We start from the raw sequence: 26,632 nt of genomic DNA, 5'->3' as shown, positions 1-26,632 counted from the left end.
ACAGAACTGTGAGCCTAATATCCCATGTATCTAAAGTTATTTTAACTATTGTTAACAAACAAATTGAAAAAGCCTTAAATGATGAATTGAGTAAACAACAGAAAGGCTTCAGAAGAGGAATGGGAACCATTAATGCTATCCTGGAACTAAAAATACTAATAGAAAGATCACTTGAAAGAAATAGGAACATTTACATATGCTTCATAGACTTTCAGAAGGCTTTTGACCAGGTAAAACATAATAAAATGTTCAATATATTAAATAAATTAGACATAGAAGATCATGTACTTAAGATTATAAAAATGATTTATATAACAGAAAATACAGCTGTTTAACGATGCGACTTCTGTAGTGAAAATAAAAAGAGGAGTTAGACAAGGTTGTATCCTTGTGTATCCTTTCACCAAATCTATTTAATATCTATAGTGAGACAGTGATGAAAAAGATTGAAAAACAAAAAAAATAGGAATTAGTATCAATATTCACAGATAATGGCCTTTGAAATGTGGTGCTATAGGAGAGCTCTGAAAATCCCATGGATAGAACATGTGACAAATACAGATGTCATACAGAGAATGAGAACACAGAGACTTTATTACAGGAAATGATCCAGAGAAAGATGAGATTGGCAGGACAACATGTACTGAGAGGTTCAGCAGGACAGAGGATACTAACAGTTTTAGAAGGAAAAATTATGGGAAAAGGATCAAGAGGCAAAAAATGAAGGACATGGCTTGAAGATATAAGATCATGGACAGGATCACATGGCTATGCAGAAACAAAAAGGAAAGCCACCAACAGAGAGAACTGGAAGGACATGGTACTGCACCCTCTCACTGAGGAAGCTACATGAAGAACATTAAACTGATAGCTCCAATCATTTGCCCACTCTCATAGTCTATTCAGATCCTCCTGCAAGGCCACAATGTCTGCTCTACTTCTCATAGTCCTTCCCTATCATACACTTAGAAACCAGCTTGCAGCAGTGCAATGGATGAAAGAATTTAAAGGAAGAGGGATCATTAATGCATGAGAGATACTTAAGAAAAAGTTGTTGAGAGCAATGACAGATTATATATGAGTGAAGAAGATAGAGCAATTTGGAGTGAAAGGATAACAAAATGAATTAAAGGGGAATTGCAGAAGAAAAAGAGATTATGGAAGGCATATAAAAAAAGAGAGAGAGGTGGAGTATATTTACATAAGGAATATAATGCTCAAGCTAGGGAAAGTGACTAGTATTGTAAGGAAAGAAAAATTAGAATATGAAAGAAGACTGGCACTGCAATCCAAGGGGAATCCCAAGGATTTTTTTGCTATGTGGCAAGTAGGAGGAAAAATGATAGCTGACAAATTATCTTGCAGGATGAAGATGGGAATCGGGTGACTAACGCAGATGACACAGTTGAGCTATTTAACGATCACTTTATTAGAGTGTTCCATCCTGGTATTACAAGCTAGAAGGAATAAATAATCCAAACAATGAGGAGATTTTGCATATGGTAGAATGAGGGAAAGGAACAAGGACAAGAGGCCATCTCTGGAAGTTACAATAGGAGTGGTGAGCAAAAAGGGTAAGAAGTAAGTTTTTTGCATGGAGTTGTAGGAGCATGAAATGCATTGCCTGAGAGGGTGATGAACGTGCAGACTGTGGATGATTTTAAGGAGTGGTATGATAGACTTTGTGTTCACTAGTATTGACCTCTAGCAATGAGTCATGTGATTCCCTTTGGGTCAGTTAAATAATAATGATAATTATTATAGTTCAACAACTGGAGTTAATAGGATAGAAGGGAGATATGAAGAGGAAAAACGACAAAATAATAGCCAAGGTGCACGAGTAATGCCAAAACAGAAGCAGCAAATTATACAGTAGAGAGAACTAATACTCTGTAATAAATAGCATGGATGTGTTAAGAGAAGATCTTGCTTTAGATGCGATTCATTAGTATGGTATGGATGCTTAAACACTGGTTATCATTTACTGCTTAAAGGAAAAATATGTCTCTGATAAAAATTATTAATGATATTTTGTCTTGTTCATCAAGGAATTTTCATATACACACAAACAGGATATATATATATATATATATATATATATATTCAAGATACCAAGTATTTTTATATAAACTTGGTTTTTAATCCTATTTTCCAAGTAAGCGAACAGACAAGTAAGTCAAGTTTGAGCCTGCACGTAGTGCAAGTCTGAGGCAACTCATGGTAAAGGTGGATTAAGCTCTGATCACATTCCTTAGTATTTTTCCCTTAATGTAAAGCACATCCCCTTGCAGAGATGTATGATGCTATGCATTAAAGGCAATGGTCACTACCCATACCGGTTTCGACCTTTATTGAGGTCTCGTCAGTGGGAGCCAGACCTGACAATGCTAAGGTTGAAGTAATGCAGAGCTTATGAATTTTAACTAAACAAGTTGCCAAAAGATGCTTTGACTTTATTAAATAAAATCTTAGGATGAGAGATAGATGTAGAAAGTTTTTTTTAATTTGGGTACACAGTCTGTCAAAAAAATGTATACATGCTTTAACAGATGTCATCTATTATGGACTTTTTTCGAAATTGGATCGAATTACAGTAGCAATGTGTAGTATGATGTTCTCAAAAGGGAGAACTTTTCCTCTGCAAATTTTTCTTAGCCGTTTCTCAATAATACTTATATAAATGTTACCAGGAACACTCAGTAGAGAAATTCCTCTGTTTCAGTTTTATTTCCCTTTTTATAGATGAATAATATGATTGCTCTACACCATCGGTTCCCAACCTGTGGTATGCGTACCCCCAGGGGTATGTGCTGGGCCGTTCAGGGGTACTTGAAAATTAACCAGTAATGGAGGAAAAACAAGTAAAGCAAACTATTTTACATTAAGATAGGCACTGAACAAAAGTGTCAGTATTTAAAAACAGCTGTTTTAAAAACACGGGGTATAATTTACAAAAATGGGTTTAAAAGGTGTACACAAGTGGAAAAGATTAGGAACCACTGCTCTACACCAATCATCTGGAATTTGACCCTCTGGCCAGGCCTTATGAATTATATAATGCAGTGTCACTGTAAAACTTTTATATCTCCATATTATAGTATTTCTGATCAAATATCATCTACTCCAACTGCCTTTACACATTTCAGATTTCTGAAAGCTTTCTCTGCTCCAGTTACACATATATTCCAGATGGCATTCCTACTGAATGTTTTATACCACCATGCTATCACTGCTCGTTTCATTTAGCAATCTTTCAAAGTAATTACTCTATACATCAAGAATATCTTTATCCTCAGTTTTCATGTCTGCTTTATTATCTCTAATTTCTTTTACAGTGCTCTTTCTCCATTTCTGAACTTTTTCAACAACCTCCAGAATATTTTACCACCTCACTGATATTTATTTTCAATGCTCTTAAAGTCTTTTCTTGACTTTTGTTTAGCTAATTTTAGACAATTCGTTTACTTTCTTATTCATGCTGGCTTTCTCTGGCTGAATCAAAGTTTTCTTTAGGGTTTGCCACTGAATCTCTACGGTTTGGTTCTTGTTTTCAAACTTTTTCAGTTTTTCTTGAATAATGTTTGTGTATTTGAATCTACAGTTCACATAGCTGTTCAACTTTGATTCATTTCTAAATTTTCTTACACACCCTTCTTTTCAATATGAAGTTCAATTTTATCCTGCTCAACACTAAATGGCGATTACTTCCTATTTCAAATCCTCTGTATACTCTTGTCTGTCTTGAACCAGTGGGAAAACATCACTGTGTTTCAAACATTGTGTTTGAAAAAAAAAAAAAGTTTTTTCAACAACATAATCAGAGGTGGACGATGCAAATAAGGAGAGTGACTGTATCTTTATTGGTGAAATCTATATTGCTGGTCACTGACTGATTAGCTGACAGTGTTGACCTTGACTTTTGATGACCTCCTTCTACTTGAGACAACAGTGAACTTAGAGCAATAAGTTGACAGCTTAAAGTCAAATACAAATCACTGTTTTTTTTTTGTTTTTTTTTTTTTCGAATCAGCTGTTTATAGGCTTGCTTTCATGCAGGGTAGATGCCAGATGAGTATAAGAGAGTGTTTATATATACATACATACATACTAGGGAGTCTCTGCCCCCACCCCCAGTTCCGGACTAGTAGGCTGGTTTTCCTTGAATTCTGATGACCCGACACTCAGGATAGCCCCTGATTTTCAAAAAAAACGTTACAAAAAAAAGCTTATCATTTTATATTATAGGGTAGATACACACACACACACACACACACACACACACACACACACACACACACACACACACACACAATAAAGAGCAGGTGTTAGTTTCAGGAAGGTATCTCTTGAGCATGACTGGTGGGATTCCATTAGTACCAGAAGCTGTGTTTGCATCTAGATTGTTCAAGATGCCTCTGATGTATGCAAATTTTATCACCCAGATGACGCCTTTGCCACCTGGAGTCATTCTAAACAAGAACTATACCTGTTTCCAGATAAAATCAACATTCTTCACCCTTGCATCAAATTCACACTAGAAAAAGAATCTTCACAAGGTAATTCCTTTCTGGATTTACACATTCAACGAAAAGAAGATGGTTCCACCTCCACTTTTGTCTATTGTAAGCTGATGTTTTCAGGCGTTACATTCACAATTTATCTGCTCACCATCCATCTCAAAAATATGGCATCATTAAATCATTAGTAGCCAGAGCGCACATATTTTGCTCCTCCGAAGAATCTTTAAACCAAGAATTGGAAATCATCAAAAAACACAGCCATACTAAATGAATACAATTCAAAAACAACTTAAAAAAAATCATCAGTCACTTTCCCATACATCAACCTAGACAAGAACAAGTCCGTAGGATTCCAATACCATATGTCAAAGGCATCTCCAAACGTCTGTCAAAAATTATGAAGAAATACATACTTGCTGCTACCTACAAACCAATCAACAGATCTATAATTTATTACCTTCTCCTAAAGACAAACTCTCACCTTTCATGCTACCTGGCGTTTACAAAGTTTCATGTTCCTGTAAGATGTCTTACTATGGACAAACAGGAAGATCTATTAGTAAATGCATCTCTGAACATCAAGACCATTATCGTCTTATCAAACCACACAAATCTAGCCTCGCACAACACGGAGTTGAAAACCAAAACTATAGGATCAATTGGAAAAACACCAAACTTCTACATAGATCCTTATATAAAGATGAGCATTTATATAAAGTGCTGAAGCCCTATGTCACAGACCCAACTTAAACTGTAATGATGTTCTTACTATCCCTAAAGTCTGAGAAATTGTCATTCTTAATTATGTAAAATAAATTTATGTATGTTATTTTATTTAAATTTAATATAATTTATTTTTTTATCAGATATATTTATTTTAATTCTATAACACGCTACTGCACGCATAGCGGGATTTCATTGTAAGCATGCGCCACAAATGTATGTTATTCCTAGTATTGTTTGAAATAACTGTACTGATGATATCCTGAGATACTTAGGGCAAAATATTTACTTATTAAAAATAATTTAATTACTGTGGTTACATTGTATGTTTAGTTATAAATACTCCACAGGTTTCACTATACAATAGAATTTGCTTCCGATCACTACTTATAGCAAGTATCTTTACTTCTCTTCCAGCTGTCAGTGGAATTGGGAAAAGGAAGACGGTTATGGAATTAATTTCACCAAGGAAAACCAAATTAATGTTAGATTACAGGAAATCAGGTTTCAAGAATAAGAAGTCAAATGCAAGAATAATTTTTAGAATTCGAGGAAGGTAGAGACAGCAGATGAATGAGGCATAATAAAAGGAAATGTGAAGCTACAGAAGATCAAAACAAGGGGAATTCAAAATTCCTTGCCAGAAGGCATCTCTGGCAAGGAATACTGGATCACACAAAAGCACAAGTACTACCCTTGTGCTGAATGGAATCATACAGAATGTAGTTTGGACATTTAAGGCAGGCTGTGGTCGTTGTTGTGGTAGAAATTTGGTGTTTGGTCAAAAAGAAAGATCAGGTTGGATGTCTATTGGTGATGAGATCATTTAGTTTGGCATTTAAACCACAAACGTTACTGTAATGAATGTGGAAGAAATTTTTTGTACGATTTTTTGAATTTTTTATTTTTTTGGGAGGGAGGTTTGTTTTCTATTTTAACAGAAATGTCACCATATTTATTTAGGTTTACTGTCGGTCGTGTTAGTATTTCAAAGTTGAAGACAAAAGGAGCAAAGGAACATATTGTTGGAGGAGAGAGATTTAATTCTGTTCTTCATGCTATTTGATAGCCAGCTTATGTAACTTTACTGCTATACCATTGAAGGTGGGTTCTGGATATCCATGGTATGTTTCGCATGCTCTTGATGGGTATCACTCACACTGCATATTGGAAGATTTGAGGAGGAAGAGAGGTCAGAAACTGAGCCCCCTGCTCTGGGAACCAAACATGGCAACAGCAATTTCAGACCGCTAATAAGGAAGGTAGTGGCATTTCACTGGGCAATGAAGATCATCTATTTTAAGTAGATGATATTTATCTAGACCTTACACATAGCTAGAACCTTAATGTTTCTGAATGGAATAACATATAGCCTGTTAGAAAGGATTGCTCAATAATTCTACTATTTCTACTGCATCTGTGATTTTCCTACATCCCTATTTGTTCCATAAGGCAAATACCTAGTAAACTTTACAACAGCTGCTCCTTTCTGATCACCAAGAAATCAATAAATGCATGACCTATTTCATGTGATTGATCTAATAAGAGAGCATTAATTTGTTTACATTATGTTTACTCAGGTGGCTTGTTATTTACTAAATAACAAGCCACCTGAAGTAAATGCTTTTTTTCTTTTTTTTTTTTATGGGGTCTCTTAGCAGTATTTCTGGAAGAGGGTTTGTTATTATCTTTATGTTTTTTTTTATTTGCTGTGTATATGTGTGGCCCTTCAGAACACACACAATTTACAGACAAATAAATACTAGCCGTGGTAGTGGCTGGTAGATGGCGCTGATGTTGATGATAGAGGCTAGGTGTAGTGGTGGAGATGGAGAGTTGTACAATGTGTCCTTCCGCGATGAGTCTTCGGACTCCTTGGAGGTGTCATGAATAATAATAATAATATTTATGTTTAATAATATGTTCATTTTCTTCTGTTTTTCATTTTTCTAGAGTTGATGTCTTAAAATTTTGTTTTGTTTTATGGGTGCATGTATTTATTGGGGATTGGAGTTTATTTTTTAAGATCAATACGATGGTGCATGTTTTTCTTTTCTTTGCTTTCTTTCTTTGAGGTGGGGAACATGGTTAGTTGTTTGTAAAATTATTTGTGGTTCCTGGTGCCCCATGTTTCTGGTATTGGTTTTTCATGTTTTTGTTTAGGTGGATGTTTTCATAGTTTTAGTCTTCTATTACTGACTTTCAAATTTGTTACAGGTATTATTCAATTTAGTTAGAGAATCCTGGAGACTTGCACTAGGTATGTTTAAGAGTACAACATCATCTACGTAAAGCAAAGAGCTAAGTTGGACATCTCCAATTCTAATATCAGGCTTAATGTCACTTTCATAATGCGATCCATATAAATGATGAATAAGAGTGGAGATAATGTGCATCCTTGTCTTACCCCTGATTTTACATCAGACCATCTTCCTGTATTTCCTTCATTTCTCACTGACAACTTAAATATAGACTATGTATTGGTCTGTATAATTCCATTTACCCCATATAATTGTAGTGTTTTAAAAAGCTTTTCCCTGTGCATCTTGTCATATGCATTTTTGAGATCTACAAAACTTAAGTACAGATCCTTGTCTTATTCCCGTGATTTTTAATATTTATTGCATATTGAAATCTGATTCTGACAACCTCTATTTGGCCTGAATGCAGTTTATACTTCTAGTTTCTCCTCCATAATTTTTATCTTTATTTATTATTATTATTTTTTTTCATTTGTCATAATGATAATTTTTATCTTCAACAATTTATACTCATCTATACAATATGCAAGTTATTTAAAAGAATTAATAATTCATGCCTGAACATCAAAATATAAAGAAATAAAACAGTATTTCAGAATTACTAGTCATCATAATTTGCATCATTCTTTTAATTTGAAGATAATTTTCATCACTTAGTGTGAAACCTGAGTTGAAAAATTATTAATAGTTGATCTCCAGAAGTAGGGCATCCAGATTATCTAATCTTTAAGGCTAATATATTCTTCATAAACCATTTTGAAAGCTACATTTAAAAATTCAAAACTACCTACTAATTAAACATGGGAGTTTTCCCAGAAATAGTACCTACTTACTAATTTTTTGGTACTTACCATTACTTGATTTGAGATCTCTATGAATAAGCTTAATTGGCCCTTCATAATGCAAGTAATGCATGCCTCGTGCAATTTGAATTGCCCAGTTTACAAGAACATTAGGAGGTATTCTTCTACCACACAGGACCCTATTCAGTGATCCACCGCAGGCATATTCCATTACCAAGCAAAGATTAGGCTCTTCTAAACAAACTCCCTTTAAAGTGACAATATTTGGATGATTCAGTAACCAAAACAACTTGGCTTCCTGTCTGACATTTTCTGTTGTAACACTAATGTCCTCGTCGGGATCTTGTCTGGCAGCTTTTACTGCTACTTCCTGAGATCTCCAATATCCCCGATACACTTTTCCGAACCCTCCTACTCCAATAACTTCATCCAACTTAAGCTCTAAAAATTTTATTTCAAATGGCCTATCATCATTTCCAACAGGTTTCACATTATTTACATCTTGTTGTGTCACGAAATTGCTGGGAAAAATTCCAACTTTATCACTAATTTTACCTGTCCACCATCCCTCATCACCTGAAATTTTTGCATCTTTGGATAAAACTTCCACCTGTTCTCCACGGCGCAACGAGAGTTCATCTTCTCCTGCAGCATCATAATCATATATTGCCGTCCACAGTCTCGTTCTGTCTTCACGGACATTTTCATTCCGCATTACAGATTGGATGGATTCCATGAGCAAATTAATTACAGCAGGCATTCGTCAGCAATTTGAGATGTTATCTCTGGTTTTTCAGCCAAAAATTAACACCGCTTTTGAAGCCTTGGATCCCACTAACAAGTCTTGGGAGGCTTGTGTTAAGCCTATAACTGGTTGGCATAGCAGAGAGAAATACGAAAGCGCTAGCAAGTCAGACAGCCATATACACATGTGACTTAACTAAAAAAACAAAAATATGACAAAACACATTGAAAATCAAGTATGTCACCTCATATACAATAAGGCACTGGAAACACTGATAGAACCCTGACACCCCAAATCCTCCATTAGCACGTAGTAGTGTTTTCCTGGTATTGGCACAAACTACTACCTCTCCTTAATGGTACTACCCAAACGACACACCGCCATATTGGGTACTTTGACCTTCATTCTAAAGAGGGTGTGCCAAGACTTGCTATTGGCTACTTTAATATTATATAGTAAAGAAAGGTTTTGTAACTATTTGTTTACATTAAAATAATTTGAAAATGTTTTTACGTAATAAAAGAAATAAAATACTATATATTTTTGTGGGTGTGTAATATATATTCGTAGGGTGGCGTTAGTGTACCTCAACATGGCAACGTTCAACTCCTCCGTGCTACTTTTACATCAAAATTAGTCTTTCCTCAACATGGAGTATGATGAAATATGTAGCAGAATAATAACACGGCTTAGAACTAGTACCAGTTAAATTATACAACATACAATGGGATCACAAACATTAGAGATTCTTCGCCAAGGAGTCTGGGCTTCATTTACGGGAGGATGGTTTTACGATCCCCGGCAAGATCATTTTTGCAATATCTCTCATCTGTATCTCTGGCTGTTACTTCTGTGTCTTCCTTTTGCGTTATACATGGTAAGCAGTAAAAAAACGAATCTCAGTTTACGTTAATAAAATGGTAAACAAACCTGCTTGTTTGTGAAAGCATCCTCAAGATATTTCTAAATTCACCACATCCTTAAGTACTATTAATGGTTAGTTTGTACGGTGAAAGTATGTCATATGACAATACGAGAACTTTACTTAAGAAGAATAGAAAAAATAACACTCCTTTTTATGATTTAAAGTAGCAATTGCTTTGCCATTTCATTTATTATAAATGAACGATTTATAATAAAATAATTCATAAGGTGGACTAACGTTATGTGATAAAACTGCTTGGTTTTATTTATTTTATATTTTAGCTAATTACCTGCCATTCGAATAGGTTGGATAAACCCCCCCCCCCCCACTCAGTTTAGTGATTACTTCTGATACCAATAATTGATAGTGCTTCCATAATGGACTGATAAATTTAAAATGCTGGTGACTTCTTCAAGGTTTAATACATTTGATGTTCCTAGCACTTGTATATGAGTAAATAGTTTAAATGTAATTAGCAACATTTTTTGTTCAGAAATATATTTAAGGAATATATATCGCATTCCTTAAGTTAATTTCATACACAGAATTCATCATCTGTCAGTCTCTTATGTAAATCTTTACCAGTAGAGAATAATGTCCTTTGGTTGGAAGTATCTTTGTTTGATTCCTATATAGGATGTTAAGAATCATAAAAACTTCAGTTTAAGGCAAGTTGGCCAGTAACATATGGAGACAACAGGGTATTTACACGAGGAAGAACCAGTTTTGCAAAACAAACTAGCCAGAAGAGCACACATAATGCGCATTATATATTGGTTTCATTGCTATAATTATTTTAGCAGTAATTCAAAAAAAAAAAAAAATCAGAATACGGCAACTTGAATGATATAATCAAAATCCTTAACATTGTATAATACACAAATAGCTTTGCCTTAAAAAGAATGTATTCCTTGTTTCATTGTATTATAGAATACTATATTGATGACCTCTGTCTCACTGATAATTTATTTGTGCAGTCATCTTTCAATCTTATAATTTTATATTGGCATAATAAAAGAGGAAATGTAAAAGTTAACAGTAAACATTTCACTGTTAAGTCTTTGATACTTTAATATATAAATGTATAGTAATGTAGGTGGTTTAAAAAAATACAAACACACACACACACAAAAAAGCATAGATGAAACCATAGATTTTAATCTCTTATAAGATATGGATGTTTGTGAAAGCTTACTCTGGACATGCTTATACAGCTTCTTGCATTTTATGAGACTTGTCTTTTAAAAATAATAAGTCATATAGTCTGCTGATCGATAGTTGCACAAATATCATCTCTTCTTTCCATACAACAGGCTGTGGGTTTTGAATCCCACTGTGACACATGTTGATGAAAGTATTTAGGTGGGAGATAATTTTCTTTTTTCATACTATTTTCTGGTAACCAGAAAATAGTACAAGGTTTAATCAGTAGAGAAGGATTCATTTTCTTGTGAATTATGTAACCCTTAGCCCAACCACAGTGCTATAAATTTCTAGCTTTTCATGAGTGGCTTTATGATAAAAACAAAAAAGCTAGAAATACAATGAGTTATATGTGTGAATGGAATGTTTGTTGAGATGAATGTTTATTATTGTTATATTAAAATTTGTTCTGATTTAAATAAAGGAGCATGAAGATTAGCTTACCTAGGTAAGCACTCTATTTATTGTGTTTTATATTAATTTCGGTTAGATAAGAGGGTTACTTTTTGAACTCGATAGTTTTCTCTTCTGCAGGTAGCTAATGAACTGTAGGACATTCTTTGGTTGAGATTGGAGAGAATAGATTGGGAGAGGGCCATTCTGTAATCTTTTAATCACAATCTCTCAGAGATCCTTTGTTGGATTATGCCAGTAAAATCAGTGTTGAAATGAAAGTACAAACTTTCAGACATGTTTATCGTTCTTGGCACTCATTTCGACAATCTTAAGTTGAAGAATAAAAGAAAAGAAAATTGGTCATATTAATAAACAAATTATGCCTTGAAACACAATATAATTAAGTTCTGTCATTTTGGCTAGTAGGTCTTCTGGTTGTCATTTGAAGATAAGATTATTGTGTAGCAATTTTCATGTAGTCTGTAGATTCATCACAGGAGGTCCATATGTTTTGCTCAGAACTCATTTACTGATGGAACGCTCACGATTGACTGGCAACCCATTCCACTCATCTACTACTCTCCATGCAACATATGTAGTCATCCTGCTCTTGCTAACTTAACAGGATTTCCAAAGATAACTCATAATTTTCCTCTTTTTAATAACCATTAGGAAAATTTCTTGTTTTATCAGTGTTATAAATCCCTCAAGTAACTTTTGTCTCTATCGTATCTCTACTTTTCCTAAGTGACCAGCTTGGTCACTTCTGGATCCTCTCTACTTCCTTTTCATCCCCCAAAAATCCAGATCAGATCTTTGCATAGTAGTCCAGATAGGACTATTACAGTCTTATAAATAAGTATAAAAACAATGTTATATCTTTTTTTTTGGTTGGTGTGTTCTTCAGTAACCAGATAATTCTATGAGCTAATTTTAGTTACTTTTGCAAGCCCCCTGAACTCTAACTCCCCATTCTCTAGTACCCCAAATTCCTAGCCTCATTGATTTTCCTGCAGTTCATAAGTGAATTATGCAACTTGTTATCGTTTAATCCCAAATTGCATATCTTTATACTTTTTTTTTCATATTAAATATATTTATTTATGTCAGTCTATTTAAACTTGCAATTACTTTAGATCACATTTATTAACTATCACTCTGCTGTATCATCAGCAAATCATTTCCTGTATCATTAATATACAAATTAAATAGCAGTGGCCGAAGCACAGAGCCCTGCAGCACCCACTATCACACACCTTCTCCTAAACTGTACTCCTCCATAAACTACTGGATGATGTCTATTCATCATCTACCCTCTTAATCATCAGCTTCATATCCATACCTATTTGCTCCAAAGAGATCCATATGGTATGCTGTCATATGTCATTGCAACATGTTTGGTGGTATAATTGTGTAGCTATTTTCTTTATCCAACTCATCTGTTACTTTATTATAAAAGGTGACTAAAGGTGATTACTGAGGCATGATCTCCTTATCAAAGAACCATGCTACCTCCACACAGTATCCTTTTGCTATCTGCCCCTTCCTGAATTTTGTCCTTAACCGAATTCTCCTGACCCTGCCCACCAGTCCTCAGATGCTGACTGGTTGATAATTTGCAGATTGTCTCTTGAAATCTCCTTTATGCAGCAGAACTAAGTCAAAGCCCTTTTCTGTAGCACATTCTCATAATATTCCATCTAATCTCATATATGTATTCATATCAAGGTTCTATAATATTCTGTGCACCTGTAGTTCATCAATATCTGCAATAATACATCATTGCAGAGTGATCACTCAGTGATTTATATATTTTGCCTTCTTCAGTAATCTTCCTTCTATCAGCATTCATCACTATCATTATTATTATTACACCCTCCATGGAGTCGGCAGACTCATCATGGAAGGTTCATTCAACTGACAACATATTTATCATATAGAATCTTAAAATCCTTAAGAGTGAATGCATTCCATTCACTGACAATTCTCTACGTAAAAAATCTGCTCCTCACACCCCTCCTCACCACACTTTTACACAACTACCAGGAATGACCTCTGGTTCTTCCCCTCTCTCCATCTACTCGTTTTATAATCCCCTCTAGATTAATCTGATAAAATCCTCTCACTAACTTAATCCTGCAGAGGTCACGATCGAAAAAATTGCAGTGTAGGTCGAGTGTATCTGAGAGATACATTCATTACTATTATATGCTAAAATGTGATAAACGCTGCAAATATAATACATGATGGTTTATTTATTTTCAGTTACAATCTAAAAATTATTGAACAAAGGAAAAAAACTAAACCAATACTATACTGACATCGGAGGTTACGGTATCTCTCAGATACAATTTACTATCAAATATCACTTTCATTTCTGACTCGAGTAACATTCGCTGAATCTCTTCAACATCTGATGGATTATCCTGTCGATATATTTTTCCATCCATTTCAACGGTAAATAAAAAAACAACTAAACCAATACTATACTGACATCGGAGGTTGCGGTATCTCTCAGATACAATTTACTATGAAATATCGCAAATCTTTATATAACACGTATTAAACCAAAACTGACTACATAAACAGTGTGCAATATCATTCGTAATATATGAATGCACAGCTACTGATGGCCTCCAAGCTATACCCTAGATATGTGTAAGAATATTTATATAAACAATTTGCATGTATCTATCAGATCACCTGCGACCTCTGCAGGTTTAATTGTCTCTATCATATCACCTCTCTCTTCCTCCTATCCACCAAACTCTGCAATCTGCATTTCTTCAACCTCTCTGCATAGCCAGCATTCCAAAGTCCTGATATTGTCTTAGTCACTCATCTCTGGACTCTCTCCAATGTTTTCAAATCACATTGAAAAACCAGGTGACGAAATTTGAGCACAATAGTCCAAGTGTGCTCTGACCTTATACAATGCCACAACCACTTTCTTATCCCTGCATGTTAGAGTACTTCTTATCATAGTAGCACTTCAGTGTGCAGTCTTTGCAACACTAGCAATATGCCTTCTAAGCTTCAGTCTACTGCCAAATCTCAAGTCCTGATATTATCTTAGTCACTCATCTCTTGCTCCTCTCCAATGTCTCCGCATCACATTGAAAACCAGGTGACCAGATCTGAGCACAAGAGTCCAAGTGTTGTCTGACTAGTGCCTTATACAGTGGTAGAGTTATAGTACTTCTTATCACAGCAGCACTACGATGTGCAGCAATATACTCTCTATATTGCTAATGTTGCTGTCTTCAGTCTACTGTCAACCTCACTCCCAAATCTCTAATCTTATCCACTTTCTGCAGTACAGCACCATCAATATAGTACACAGCCTCATATTTCTGCACTTCAAAATGCAACACCTTGCATTTATTGATATTAAAACTACAACCCCACTCTTTTGTCTAAGTAAAAAGTCTATTCAAATCTTCTTGAAGGGAATTAACATCAGCAGTGCTACTTATAGTTCTTCCTAACTTTGCATCATCATCAAATAACTGAAGATCCCCAGTCAGTCCACATAATATATCGTTTACAAATAAGTTAAACAGCAGGGGCCCAAGAACAAAACCTTGGGGCACACCACTGGTTATTCTCCTTTTTTGAGACACTGTTGCATCATACACAACCTGCTGGATCGTTCAGAGATCCAATCTCTGATCTATCTAACCAATATACTATCTATTCCCATCCTCTGCTATTTGTACACCAACTTATCATGTGTTAATCTATCAAATGCTTTTGCAAAGTCTAAGAATATCACTGTTTATGATTCTCTCTTATCTAACACACTTGTCACCTTATCATAAAATGCAAGTAAATTACTAAAACAGGACCTACCTTTAGAAATCCATACTGACCATCATAAAGAATGCTATGTCCATCAACCCACTCCTGTATTCTATTCCTTATCAATCTCTCCAACACCTTGATGACAACCACAACTATACAGACTAGCCTATAGTTGGAGACTTCTGCCTTAGAACCATGGTTGTGGAGTGGTACTATTTTGCCTTCTTTCCACTCCTTAGGAATCCTATCCACTGCAAGACTCATTAAATAACCAGGTCAGGAGCATAGCCAACTGTGGTGCACATTCCTTAAGAATATGTGGTGATATGTCATCCATCCCACAGCTTTATTCATATCTAACCTAGCGAATATCTGATGCACCTCTGTTTCTTTCACTTCCAATTCTCCTAATCCTTGCCTCTCTTCTGTATATTCCACTGCATCATTTACACCAGTATGATTATACTCTGATAAAGCACTCATTTAATAATTCCACTATATTCTTTGCAGCTGTTAGTCTGCTGCCATGACTATCCACCAATGTTAATCTGCTATAATTATTCTTCCTTTTGCTTGCCATGTAGCAGAAAAGTTCCCTTGAGTTAACCTTAGCGTGACCTAACCAGTCAATCTCCTCTCATACTGCACCTTTTCTTTCTTTATCATGCTCGTCACCTTTCTAGCCTGCACTTTATACTCTTCATGGATCCTATCATAGTCGTTCTTCTTTTTACTTGCCACATACTGAAAGAACTCTGGGATTACCTCTGGCTTGCTCAGTTAATTTCCTTTCATACTCTGATTTTGCCTGCCCTACTGTACAAACTTATGAGCAGTACAAAGCACAGGCCAAAAAGCTTGTGCTTTGTACTGCTTATAAGTTTGCTGATCACTTTTCTCTCTTTTTTCTTTTTGTGCAGCTCCTTCTTAATGTTGCAACTCATCTATTTAATTTTCACTTAATTTATCTTCCTGATCCTAAGTATGTAGTCTTCTACTACTTCCTTTAGTCACCATTTACCATTTCCACTGTTAAAGGGTGGTTGAAGAGTGGTCCAGGTAGCCTCTTGAGTTTGCCGTAATCACCAGCTCTAATTCCTCTAATAATTCTTCTTCACTGAAATTTCACATATTTAGCTACCTCATAGATCAAGAACTGCATGATTACTCTTCTCATTTGGTGGCCAAATGGTAGCTTGGTTATAAACAAAATTCTTTGATACAGTCACTAGATGCAGCATTCCCAGATTTTATGGTACCCTCTATCACATGCTGTTTCTCAGCAGTTGCATAAATTCCATTTCCTTCTGCCCATGTCATTTCTTCCTTCCAACAATTGTACCCACAAATACGTATAAAAATCTATGGATATAGGTTTTTATACGTATTTGTATAAATATTTATACGTATTTGTATAAATATGTATAAAAACCTATGGATATAGGTTTTTATAAAAAAAACCTATGGGTATAAAAACTAAAATAGGTATATTGCCCTCCTTGGTGAGCTTATTTGCCAAAGCACATTATGCACATCATCCTTTGAATCTCTGTCCTGTAGCAGCAGCCAGTGATATTTTGTCCTATTGACCTCTGTCTCACACTAAGCAGCATATTTGAGATAGTCAAAATGCACTGCCTTTTACTTCTCTGACCTCTGCTGAGCTTATATTTTTTTGGCTGCGGTTTCCACTGTTTATTATTATTATTATCAACAGACCTTCATGGAGTCAAAACACTCATCATGGAAGGTCCCACTCTCACATGCACAGCACATCTTATCTCGACGCTCAGGCAATGCATTCCGATCACCCACCACTCTCCATGTAAAAAATCTACTTCTCACCCTCTTGCTCACACCCGCCTTATACAGCTTCCAGGGATGTCTCTCGTTCTCTCCCTCTCTATCTCCACATATTCTATGAAAAATCTCATCCACATTAATCTGGTAATTACCCCTTACCAACTTATGTCTCAATCATGTCCACCCTTTTCCTTCTATCCACTAGGCTGTAATTTGCATTCTCTCAATCTGTCCTCATATTCCACATTCCAGACACCAGATATGAACTTAGCCAATCATCTATGGACCCTTTCCAACATGTCATCATCCTTTTAAAAATCTGGTGACCAAAAATGTGCATAATAATCCATATGTGGCCTGATCAAGGTCTTATACAATGGAATCAAAACATCCTTACTTTTACATGTTAATGTTCTCTGTATCATTCCCATAATCTGCTGTCGTCCTCACAATTTTAGCAAAATAGCCACAAAATTTCATGTCTCTGTCTATCGCAACCCCCAAATCCATTATCTCTTCCACTTCTTTCAAATATCTTCACCAATCCTAAATGCTTTGCATCCCATCTTTGTTTCCCAAATTTTAAAGCATTGAACTGATATCCCCATACACTTGCCCATTCAGTCTATTTAGGTCCTATTGCAAAGCCACATCTGCTCTACTTCTCATAACTCTCCCCAACTTTGCATCATCTTCAAACAACTGCAGATGATGTAATATCACCATTTAAGCCCTTTCCAATGTCATTTACGTATAAATTAATAAGTTTTGTATGGGGGGAGTGATATCCCAGAAGAGGAAAGTCACTAATGGCATATCACTCCCCCATGCACAACTTATTGATATTTATCAGACAGCTAATCTTCAGTCCAACCCTGTCTGTTCCAATTTAACTACTAGCTTGTCATGTGGTAATCTATTGAAAACCTTTGCAAAATCTAAATATACTACTCTATATGCATCCCCCTTGTCCAATGTATTTGCCACCTTGTTATAATAAGTAAGCAGATTGCTAAAACATGATGTTCCTTTAGCAAACCCATGCTGTTCATTAAAGTGAATTCTACTACTGGCCACCCAGTACTGAATCCTTGTCCTCACTAGCTTCTCCAACACCTTAACAACTCCAGACAAGCAGATTAGCCTATAATTCGAAGCCTTAGTCTTATCACCTTTATGAAGCAGAACAATTTTGCCATCTTTCCATTCCTTTGGGACTTGGGCTAATCTAAGACGCATGTTAAAAATGTACGTTCAAGCTGTTATTAACTCCTTGGAACGTTCCCTCAAGGCAAATGGTGATATACCATCAAGTCCTATTGCTTGTTGACATCAAGTTTACTCAGTTCCTCATATGCTCACTCACCATCAGTGGTTCCTCCCCATTCCCATTGTTTTCAAATTCTGCATTGTGTTACAATCACAAGGATGGAATACTTTAATGAACTGCTATTTTTAACAACTCTACTATATCTTCCTCAGCATTTATCATTCTCCCATTATCACTGACCAACATCATCCTCCCATAGTCATTCTTCCTTCTACTGGTCACATGTTGAAAAACTCTAGGATTTCTTTTAGCCTCATTTGCCAACTGCTGCTCATACTGCACTTTTCTCCCCTTACTAAGTGAGTCACCTTCCTGCTTGCTCTTTGTACTCCTCATGTCTCCACTCATCTTGTGCCACCTCCATAGTGCTGTTTTCTTCCAGATTGCACACTCTACCTCTTCAGTCATCCATTTTACGCCTACCTTATTTAATCTCCTGAACTTTGGAATATACTCAAGTCATTGCCTCTACCAGATAATTCCTGAGTAGAGACCAAGCAGCATTGATTTCCTCCCCATGCAATTCCTTATTCCATGATATCTCTGTAAGCTGCCTCCGGAGTTTGCCATAATCACCTGCCTTATAGTTCCACATATAACTCTTTCTCACAAAAGTCTTGATATGTCTGGCAATCCCCAAGTGATCACTTTATAGTCACTTTCGCCAACTGGAGGATGATGTGACACTTCATTTACAACAATATCTTCTAATCAAATCCAAGCCCCTAAGATGTGTTGACTCTGTTATGTACTGCTTAAAATATCCATGTAGTCAATAATATCCCTCTCCTCATCCTGTTCTCCTTTTTCTTCCTTAAAATACTGTTCTCACATCCTGTTCCAATAACTATTGATTCTGTCAGCTGCATCTCACTAATGGCCAAAGTTCCTTCCATGCAGCTCCCACCTGCTATTACACTTTGTATTGAATATTCTATTTCAGTTTGTTACCATGAAAAACCACATGGTAATTTTTTATTCAACCCCCCCCTATACACTTCCCTTCCTCATAGGTATAGTTTTTTTTTTATGATAGCCCCACACTTGAAAGGTCACAGGACCTATAACACAGCAGTGTCATGAAGTAATCTTTTGATATATTTCTTAAAGAGTTAGAGGTTGTACTCAGTGGGAAAAACAGCATGTGAGACGATTGTTTCAAATAATAGAGCTGAATGGAGTGAAGGAGGATAATGAGAAGTTTGTTGGGCATGTTTGGAGTTGGTCAGTGGCAGCTCTAGTTTATGGTACCTTCCATCACATGCTGGAATTCTTCTTCTAATCATGTACAAGCTATCATCTTATGATATAGTATGCCCACAGATACGAGACACTTCTGTGCATGTCAACAGAAGGAGAATCCATTCCAATAATAGGGTAATCAAACCTTATTGTGAGATGAGTGTTTATTATTATGTCGGAAAATTAACTTCTCTTTTATGATCATTGTAGTTTTTAAAGTGATAACTATTTTGCTTGTATAACAGTTGGAAAATTTTACTTATAAAGAACGTGATTTCGCATGTTTGTGACCAATTTGTACATCCTTCATTTCTTTCTCCCCTTCAACAAATCGACTATTCTTGGCACAAAGGCAAGCAAAGCTCAAGAAAGTGTGGGCATACTAGAGCTTGTACATGGTTAGAAGAATGGTCAATTCAGAATTGCAATGCCTATGAAAGTACCTTTAGAAAAGGCACAGTGCAAAAACAGCATACCTTTGGAAAAGTGACTGAAGGGAGTATGGGAGGGAAGATTCACCTGTTAAATGGATTGCCATCTTTTGTATATTTCAAGAATTCTTAGAGAGGTTTTAGGTGCATCACCCAAAATGTTGGAACAATATTCCAAGGTTGGTTGGTTAGATCTGAGACTTATAAAGTGTTAGGAATTGAGCAGAAGGGAAGTAATGTTTTGAATGGAAAAAAAGAAGTTTTTTAGAGACTTGAGGCGCTATGTATATATATAATGTGTTTTTGCCAGGATATCTGACAGTCATCCCAAAAAAAGGAAGCTGATCTTGAAAGGAAATTGGAACATCATCAAAAGTAAGTGGAAGAGAAGTAGGAACTTTTGTGCAGGTAATAAGGTAGACTTGAGTTTTTATAGTAATGAAATTTACTAAGTTGTCTTCACCCCATTTGAGGATGTTGAGGAGTTCACTGTTTAAGTGACTGGTTAAGGAAGATCTTGAGGCTTCTATCATTTGAGTACCACAGAATTTCTTGAATGGGGAAGAGAAAGGAAGAGTACTGTCATCGGCAAAGCCATGAATAGGATTTGAAGTCAGAAAGAGAAGGTCATTGATGTAAAGGAGGAATTGTGTGTGTGAGAGAACAGAACCCTATGGTACTCCAGCATTGATAGAGATATCTGATTAGAGGAAGTATCCACCATGACATGCAATGAACTACCAGTGAGTAAATTGGCAATCACACAGTGCAGGAAGGAGGCAGTAAGATGGTAGCTTGTTCAGGAGGCCTCAGTGCCAGACACAATCAAATTCTTTGACATATTGAGAGTGATAACATAGGTTTCTCCAATTCTTTCCATTGCATGTTCCAAGGTGGATGAGATTAGCAAAGAGGTCAGCTGTAGAACAAGGATGGAATCTACATTGGTGATCACTAATTAATTGATGGATCCCCAGGTAACGAAGAAGCTGGTTGTTGATAACCTCCATCGCTTTTGAAAGTACTGAGGTGAGAGCAATGGGATGATAGTTAGATGGCTTATTTTTGTCTCCTTTTTTAGGCAAGCTGAAGGCCACTTTCAGACTTTTGAGTAGATGCATGCCAGTTAAACATCATAGCTATGATACAGGATGGATGTTAATTCTAGGGCACAAATTTTGAGGAATGGGAGGAATACTATCTGTACGAGGAGCCTTATTAGTATTAAGATTAATCAGGGTTTTCCTGATGATCTTCTGGCAAAAGTTTAGAGGAAGCATGAGGTGGGCAGTTTGTGGTAGTGCTGGTGGTTTGTCTTGGTTGTTCAAGCAAGAGTTTGAAGTCAAAAACTGATCACTTCAAAGGTCTGCCTTTTTCTCGAGTCAGGTTACCATGGTACCATCAAGATACAAGTTTATTGTATTTCATCCTAATGAAGTCTGCTTTGGAATCATTGATAACTTTTTCACAAGTTTTGAACTGTTATGTAAGCTGAATGAAATGCTAAAATGTGTTCTAAAAAAATGCAGAGGTGCAATTCTTTTGAGAACCAGGGCTTGGTTAACCAGTGGAATGAGAAATTAAGACTTTCGTTCCATTGAGGATTATTTCAATTATTAGTGCAGTGCAGATGTTTGGATCAGGAGAGCGAAACAATAATCTGAATTTGGAGTGAAAACTAATTAAGAAAAGATCCAGAGTATTGGAAGACTGATGAAGATTGTTTGGTATTCTGGTTGTTAGATATTTGTGTAAATCATGACTGATGGCAAATGATTCAACTCCCCGTCCAGTGTGATCTGTGAAGTTAGAGTAGGGGAGAAAGATGTATCTCATTATTTGGGTAATTAATTTGTATGAAATCAATTTTTAGTGATAAGTAATCGAGGAAAAAAAAAGCGTAGCATGATTATCCGAGTTAGGGAAGTAAAGGCAGCAAATGAGAACTATAAAGTTAAGTAAGGAAATATTAAGCTAGCAGATTGAAAACTGGGGGATTCCAGATTGGATAGCTTTTGACAAGGTATATCAGATTTTATAAAAGCACATGTTCATCCCTTGTTTGTGGAATGCATCATGCAGAACGTAGTTGGGACAGTTGAGGTGGGCTGTGGTCTTTGAGTAAGCCGTTCTGTTAATAAAATAATACCAGGTTTGATGTCTTTAAGTGGTGGTGTATATGACATATTGATGCCTCAAATCTTGGTGTAAAGGATGTGGAAGTGCTTTTTTTTATTTGAAGAGATTTTGGTGTTAGTTTGGGAGAGAGGGGTTAGCATATTTTTATTTTTTCCAATTTTTTTATTGTATTTTTCATAGTTGTTTTTTTTTAGTTAATTTTAGCAGAGATTTTTTTATATCCACAGGTAAAATGGTAGCATTTGTGTGATTGCATCTCATGTTAGAGTTTTTGATTTTGAAAAAAATAGAGCAGGGGCATGCAACTGGGAGTGGGAGACTTGCATACGTAACTTACACAGAGAGTGTGCCCAGATTCCAATCTAAGTGCGGCCTCAAACAGTGTCTCTTACATACCACTAACTCAGTCTCACTCCAGGCAGAGTAAGCAGCAGCAGGATTATTTGCCAGCTTGCAGAAAGTTTTGTTTTGCTGCTGTACCCTTAAATGGAGTAGAAACCTCCCTAATAAACCTCCTTAATAGGGTGGAGCAGGAACATGCAAGAAGCCAGGAGGGTCCTACTCTAGAGATGAAACCATTGTACTGTATGCCCACAGATGCGAGATCCTTCGGCACTTCTGTGCATGTCAGAAGGAGAATCCATTCTGATAATAGGGTAATCAATCCATCTTGTGGGATGAGTTGTTTATTATTAACTTTTCTTTTATGAACATTGTAGTTTTTAAAGTATAAACACGTGATTTTGCATGTTGGTGACCAATTCGTACATCCTTTATTTCTTTCTCCCTTTCAGCATAAATTGACTATTCTTGGCAATCTGCCTGCTTGGGTTCTATGAACTGTGGATGTACAATAGTAGACATTTCACACCTCCAAAAACCAGGATAGTGGTGTTTCACTATTGAAAGACATCTAGTCTTTCAATGCCTGGTGAGAAAGGTCTAATTGGCATTTTCTCACAACTAGGGAAGATACCAAATCCATTCAAGTACAAACCATCAGCTTATATAGGGTCTTTTATCTGTTGAACTCACTGCACATCACTCATTGACTGATTTTCAATCATAGCTATCCTTCTGAACTTGCCACTATCATATTATGCCAATAAACTTATCTTTGCTCCTTCTTTTTTCCTATTTCCAGTAATGCATGTAACTATTTCCATGTGCTATTTCCAGCTAAAATCATGTTTCAGTTTACCTTTATAGCTTTACTCAGATCATTAATCTTTGTACATGAGAAGCACAATTTTCTCAATATTCTCAAGTTATTACTCCTAAAACACTCCTGTCCAGAAATCTACATACAAAATTCTTTCCATTACTCTCTCCCTTTCTCAGTAGTATATCTCTTTCTCTTCTCGTGCCTCCTCTTTCTTTCTCTTTTTATTAGTCTCGGCTGCACATTTCTGTGATCTCTCACTCATGCTCATCCTTTGATGGGATCTGCATAAGCATGCAATCTCTTTCTTTGATTGCACCAACTTTTTCATTTTCAGATCATGCTATCAGTCTTATAATGGTCTTTTTTATTCTCTCTCTCTCTCTCTCTCACACACACACACATGCACACATGCACACACTCCTATTCTATTGTACTCACATTTTTATGCCTATTCTAGCCCACTACTTAACTTTCACTCATTTTACATAACCTGGCACTATTCATTTAATTTTATTAAGAATTTTCTATCCGGCACTATGTTTTTGAAGTAACTCACATTATATCTGGTCACACACTTTCATCATCATCAAATTTCTAATATCTATCCTCGAGATGTATAGAATATATTAGCACTACATAAAAATGTGATATTGTTACTAATCTCTTATTGACAATTTTCCTCCAAGTTAATATCTTACGATTCCAATATTGTCAGATCTTCTATTTTGGTTTTACAAGGTGCTTCTTATTGTATCAATCCATAATCTTGATCTTCCTCTCTTCTTTCCTTGCCATTCTGGCAACTAACCATCTGTTATATTAACATTTCCTCTTCCATTCTGTTTAAGTGACCATACCATCTTAGATTAGCTCTGCTATATATTACTGATTGCTAACAATGTTCACTCCCCTAATTTTTTTTTCATAACTTTCATATATGCAGTTATCAATCTTTGATCATGTCTTTTATCTCTAAGCCAGCCCTGAAATCCCTAAGATCAAAAAGGTTTGAACAACACAGCCTTATATTCAGCTAATTTGGCATTTTCACTAATTTCTCCTATGCCATATAAATTTATTTGGTTCACTCCCTACCCCATACCAGTATTGCTGATTCTGTTGTCTATTGCCATATTTAATTTGATATCTTCACTAAAAATTGTTCTTAAAATAATTGAAATGTTTTACTTGTTATAGGTTTCCATTCAGGATGCAGTTGATGTTTTCATTGTTTCTACCTATTTTTATAGTCTTTATTTATAGCTGATTTCCATACCAATTTACTACGACAGTTATGCAGTTATCATCATTATAAAGTAGAGAACTGAGATTGACATTTCTAATTCTGATATCAGGTTCATTCCACTTCTCTTCATAATGTGATCTGTATAGAAGATCAAAAGTAGGATAATTCTCCCACCCCTTGTGTTATGCTTTTATTTAACATCTTCCTATACTTCAATTCTAACTGCTACCATGCCACTCAAATACAGTGCTATTTGTATTTGTGTTGATTATGTATTGCTTGATATAATATCCCATTTACACCATATAATATAATATTTTGAACAAATTTCCCTTGGCATCTTATTATATGCCTTTTTCAGATCTACGGAACTTAACCCTGCGGAGGTCGCACTTGAAAAATAATTGAAATAATTGCAGCATAGGTAGCGTGTATCAGAGAGATACATTCATTACTAGTATGTGCTAAAATGCGATAAAACTTAAAGAAAAAACACTGCAAATATAATACATGATGGTTTATTTATTTTCAGTTACAATCTAGAAATTATTGAACAAAGAAACAAAGAAAAAAAAACTAAACCAATACTATACTGACATCGGAGGTTGCGGTATCTCTCAGATACAATTTACTATCAAATATCACTTTCACTTTCTGACTCGAGTAACATTCGCTAATCTCTTCAACATCTGATGGATTATCCTGTTGATATATTTTTCCAGCCATTTTCAACGGTAAATAATAATAAATAAAAAAAACTAAACCAATACTATACTGACGTTGGAGGTCATGGTATCTCTCAGATACATACAATTTACTATGAAATATCACAAATCTTTACATAACACGTGTTAAACCAAAACTGATTGCATAAACAGTGTGGAATATTACTCGTAATATATGAATGCACATATGCACATGACCTCCAAGCTATACACTGGATATGCGTAAGAATATTTATATAAACAATTTGCATGTATTTGTCAGATCAGCTGTGACTGCTGCAGGGTTAAATACATCATCATAACGTTAATTGCGAGTATAGATCATATTGGTCTGTTCCGGTCTCATTATCCATCCAATATCCTTTTTTGAGGTCTACCCTCCTTCTCTTTCCAGTTGGCTTATATTTTAGTATTTGTTTAGGATATCGGGTGTTGGCCATTCGGCTTACATGTTCTATCCATTTTTGTTTATAGCTGTTTAGTTTTTCTTGTATTGATTTTGTTTTTAGTTCTTTTAAAATGTCTTTGTTCCTTTTTTGGTCTAATAATGTGTATTTTGCAGTTATTATTATTACGGGTATCTCCATGGAGTCAGTAGACTCATTGTGGGAGACCCAAACTAGCAAAACAATATCTGTCATATCTCTTCTTGAATTCATTTACAGATGAAGAACTTACAACTAAGTCAGGCAATGAATTCCACTCATTCACTACCTTCCAGGCAATAAACCTTGTTCTCACACCCTTGTTAACCACACTCTTCTTTAATTTCCAGGGATGACCTCTTGTTCTTCCATCACTATCACACAGCTGAAACATTTCCCCTGCATCAGTCCTATAAAAACCTTTCAGTAATTTAAATGTTTCTATCATATCCCCTCTTATTCTTTTCTATATAGTTCTTCTCATAAATCTTATTTCATTTGTTTTTGTTCTTTGTTTATCTTGTTTGTTTATTGCCCAAATGTCACTGCCATATAATAATGTGGACACTGCTAAAGTATTGTATATTTTCAAACGTGTTTCGTTTTGTATACTATATTTGGATTGAGTGTTCTATTTATCAGGCCTATAATCTGTAAAAATTTTGAAGTTTTTAATTTTGTCTTTTTCTTCTTCATATGATATTTCACATCCAAGATAACTGAAAGTATTTATCTCTTCTATTATT

The 26,632-nt window shown here is 35.5% G+C and overlaps 2 protein-coding genes across 3 annotated transcripts in view; one reads left to right on the top strand and one right to left on the bottom strand.

Annotated features, from left to right (window-relative positions):
• The window catches only part of LOC150102171 (mitogen-activated protein kinase kinase kinase 10-like), a 243,463-nt gene extending 234,041 nt beyond the window's left edge, over nucleotides 1–9,422 (bottom strand). For both annotated transcript variants that reach the window (XM_090399802.1, XM_090399803.1), the window contains exon 1: nucleotides 8,356–9,422. In XM_090399802.1, the coding sequence (XP_090255928.1) occupies nucleotides 8,356–9,067 (712 nt within the window). In that variant the 5' untranslated portion in view covers nucleotides 9,068–9,422. The remainder of the gene's footprint in view (nucleotides 1–8,355) is intronic.
• Nucleotides 9,423–9,677: 255 nt separating this feature from the next.
• Nucleotides 9,678–26,632, top strand: part of pcx (pecanex) — a 621,557-nt gene continuing 604,602 nt past the window's right edge. The window contains exon 1 of the mRNA XM_090398640.1: nucleotides 9,678–9,929. Coding sequence (XP_090254766.1) covers nucleotides 9,777–9,929 — 153 coding nt within the window. The 5' untranslated portion in view covers nucleotides 9,678–9,776. The remainder of the gene's footprint in view (nucleotides 9,930–26,632) is intronic.

This window comes from Typopeltis vanoorti, chromosome 10 (assembly GCF_054136105.1).
Source record: "Typopeltis vanoorti isolate ZY-2024b chromosome 10, IOZ_Tvanoo_1.0, whole genome shotgun sequence".
Taxonomy (NCBI): domain Eukaryota; kingdom Metazoa; phylum Arthropoda; class Arachnida; order Uropygi; family Thelyphonidae; genus Typopeltis; species Typopeltis vanoorti.
Note: the sequence above shows the minus strand (reverse complement) of the source record. Positions and strands in the feature narration are given on the sequence as shown.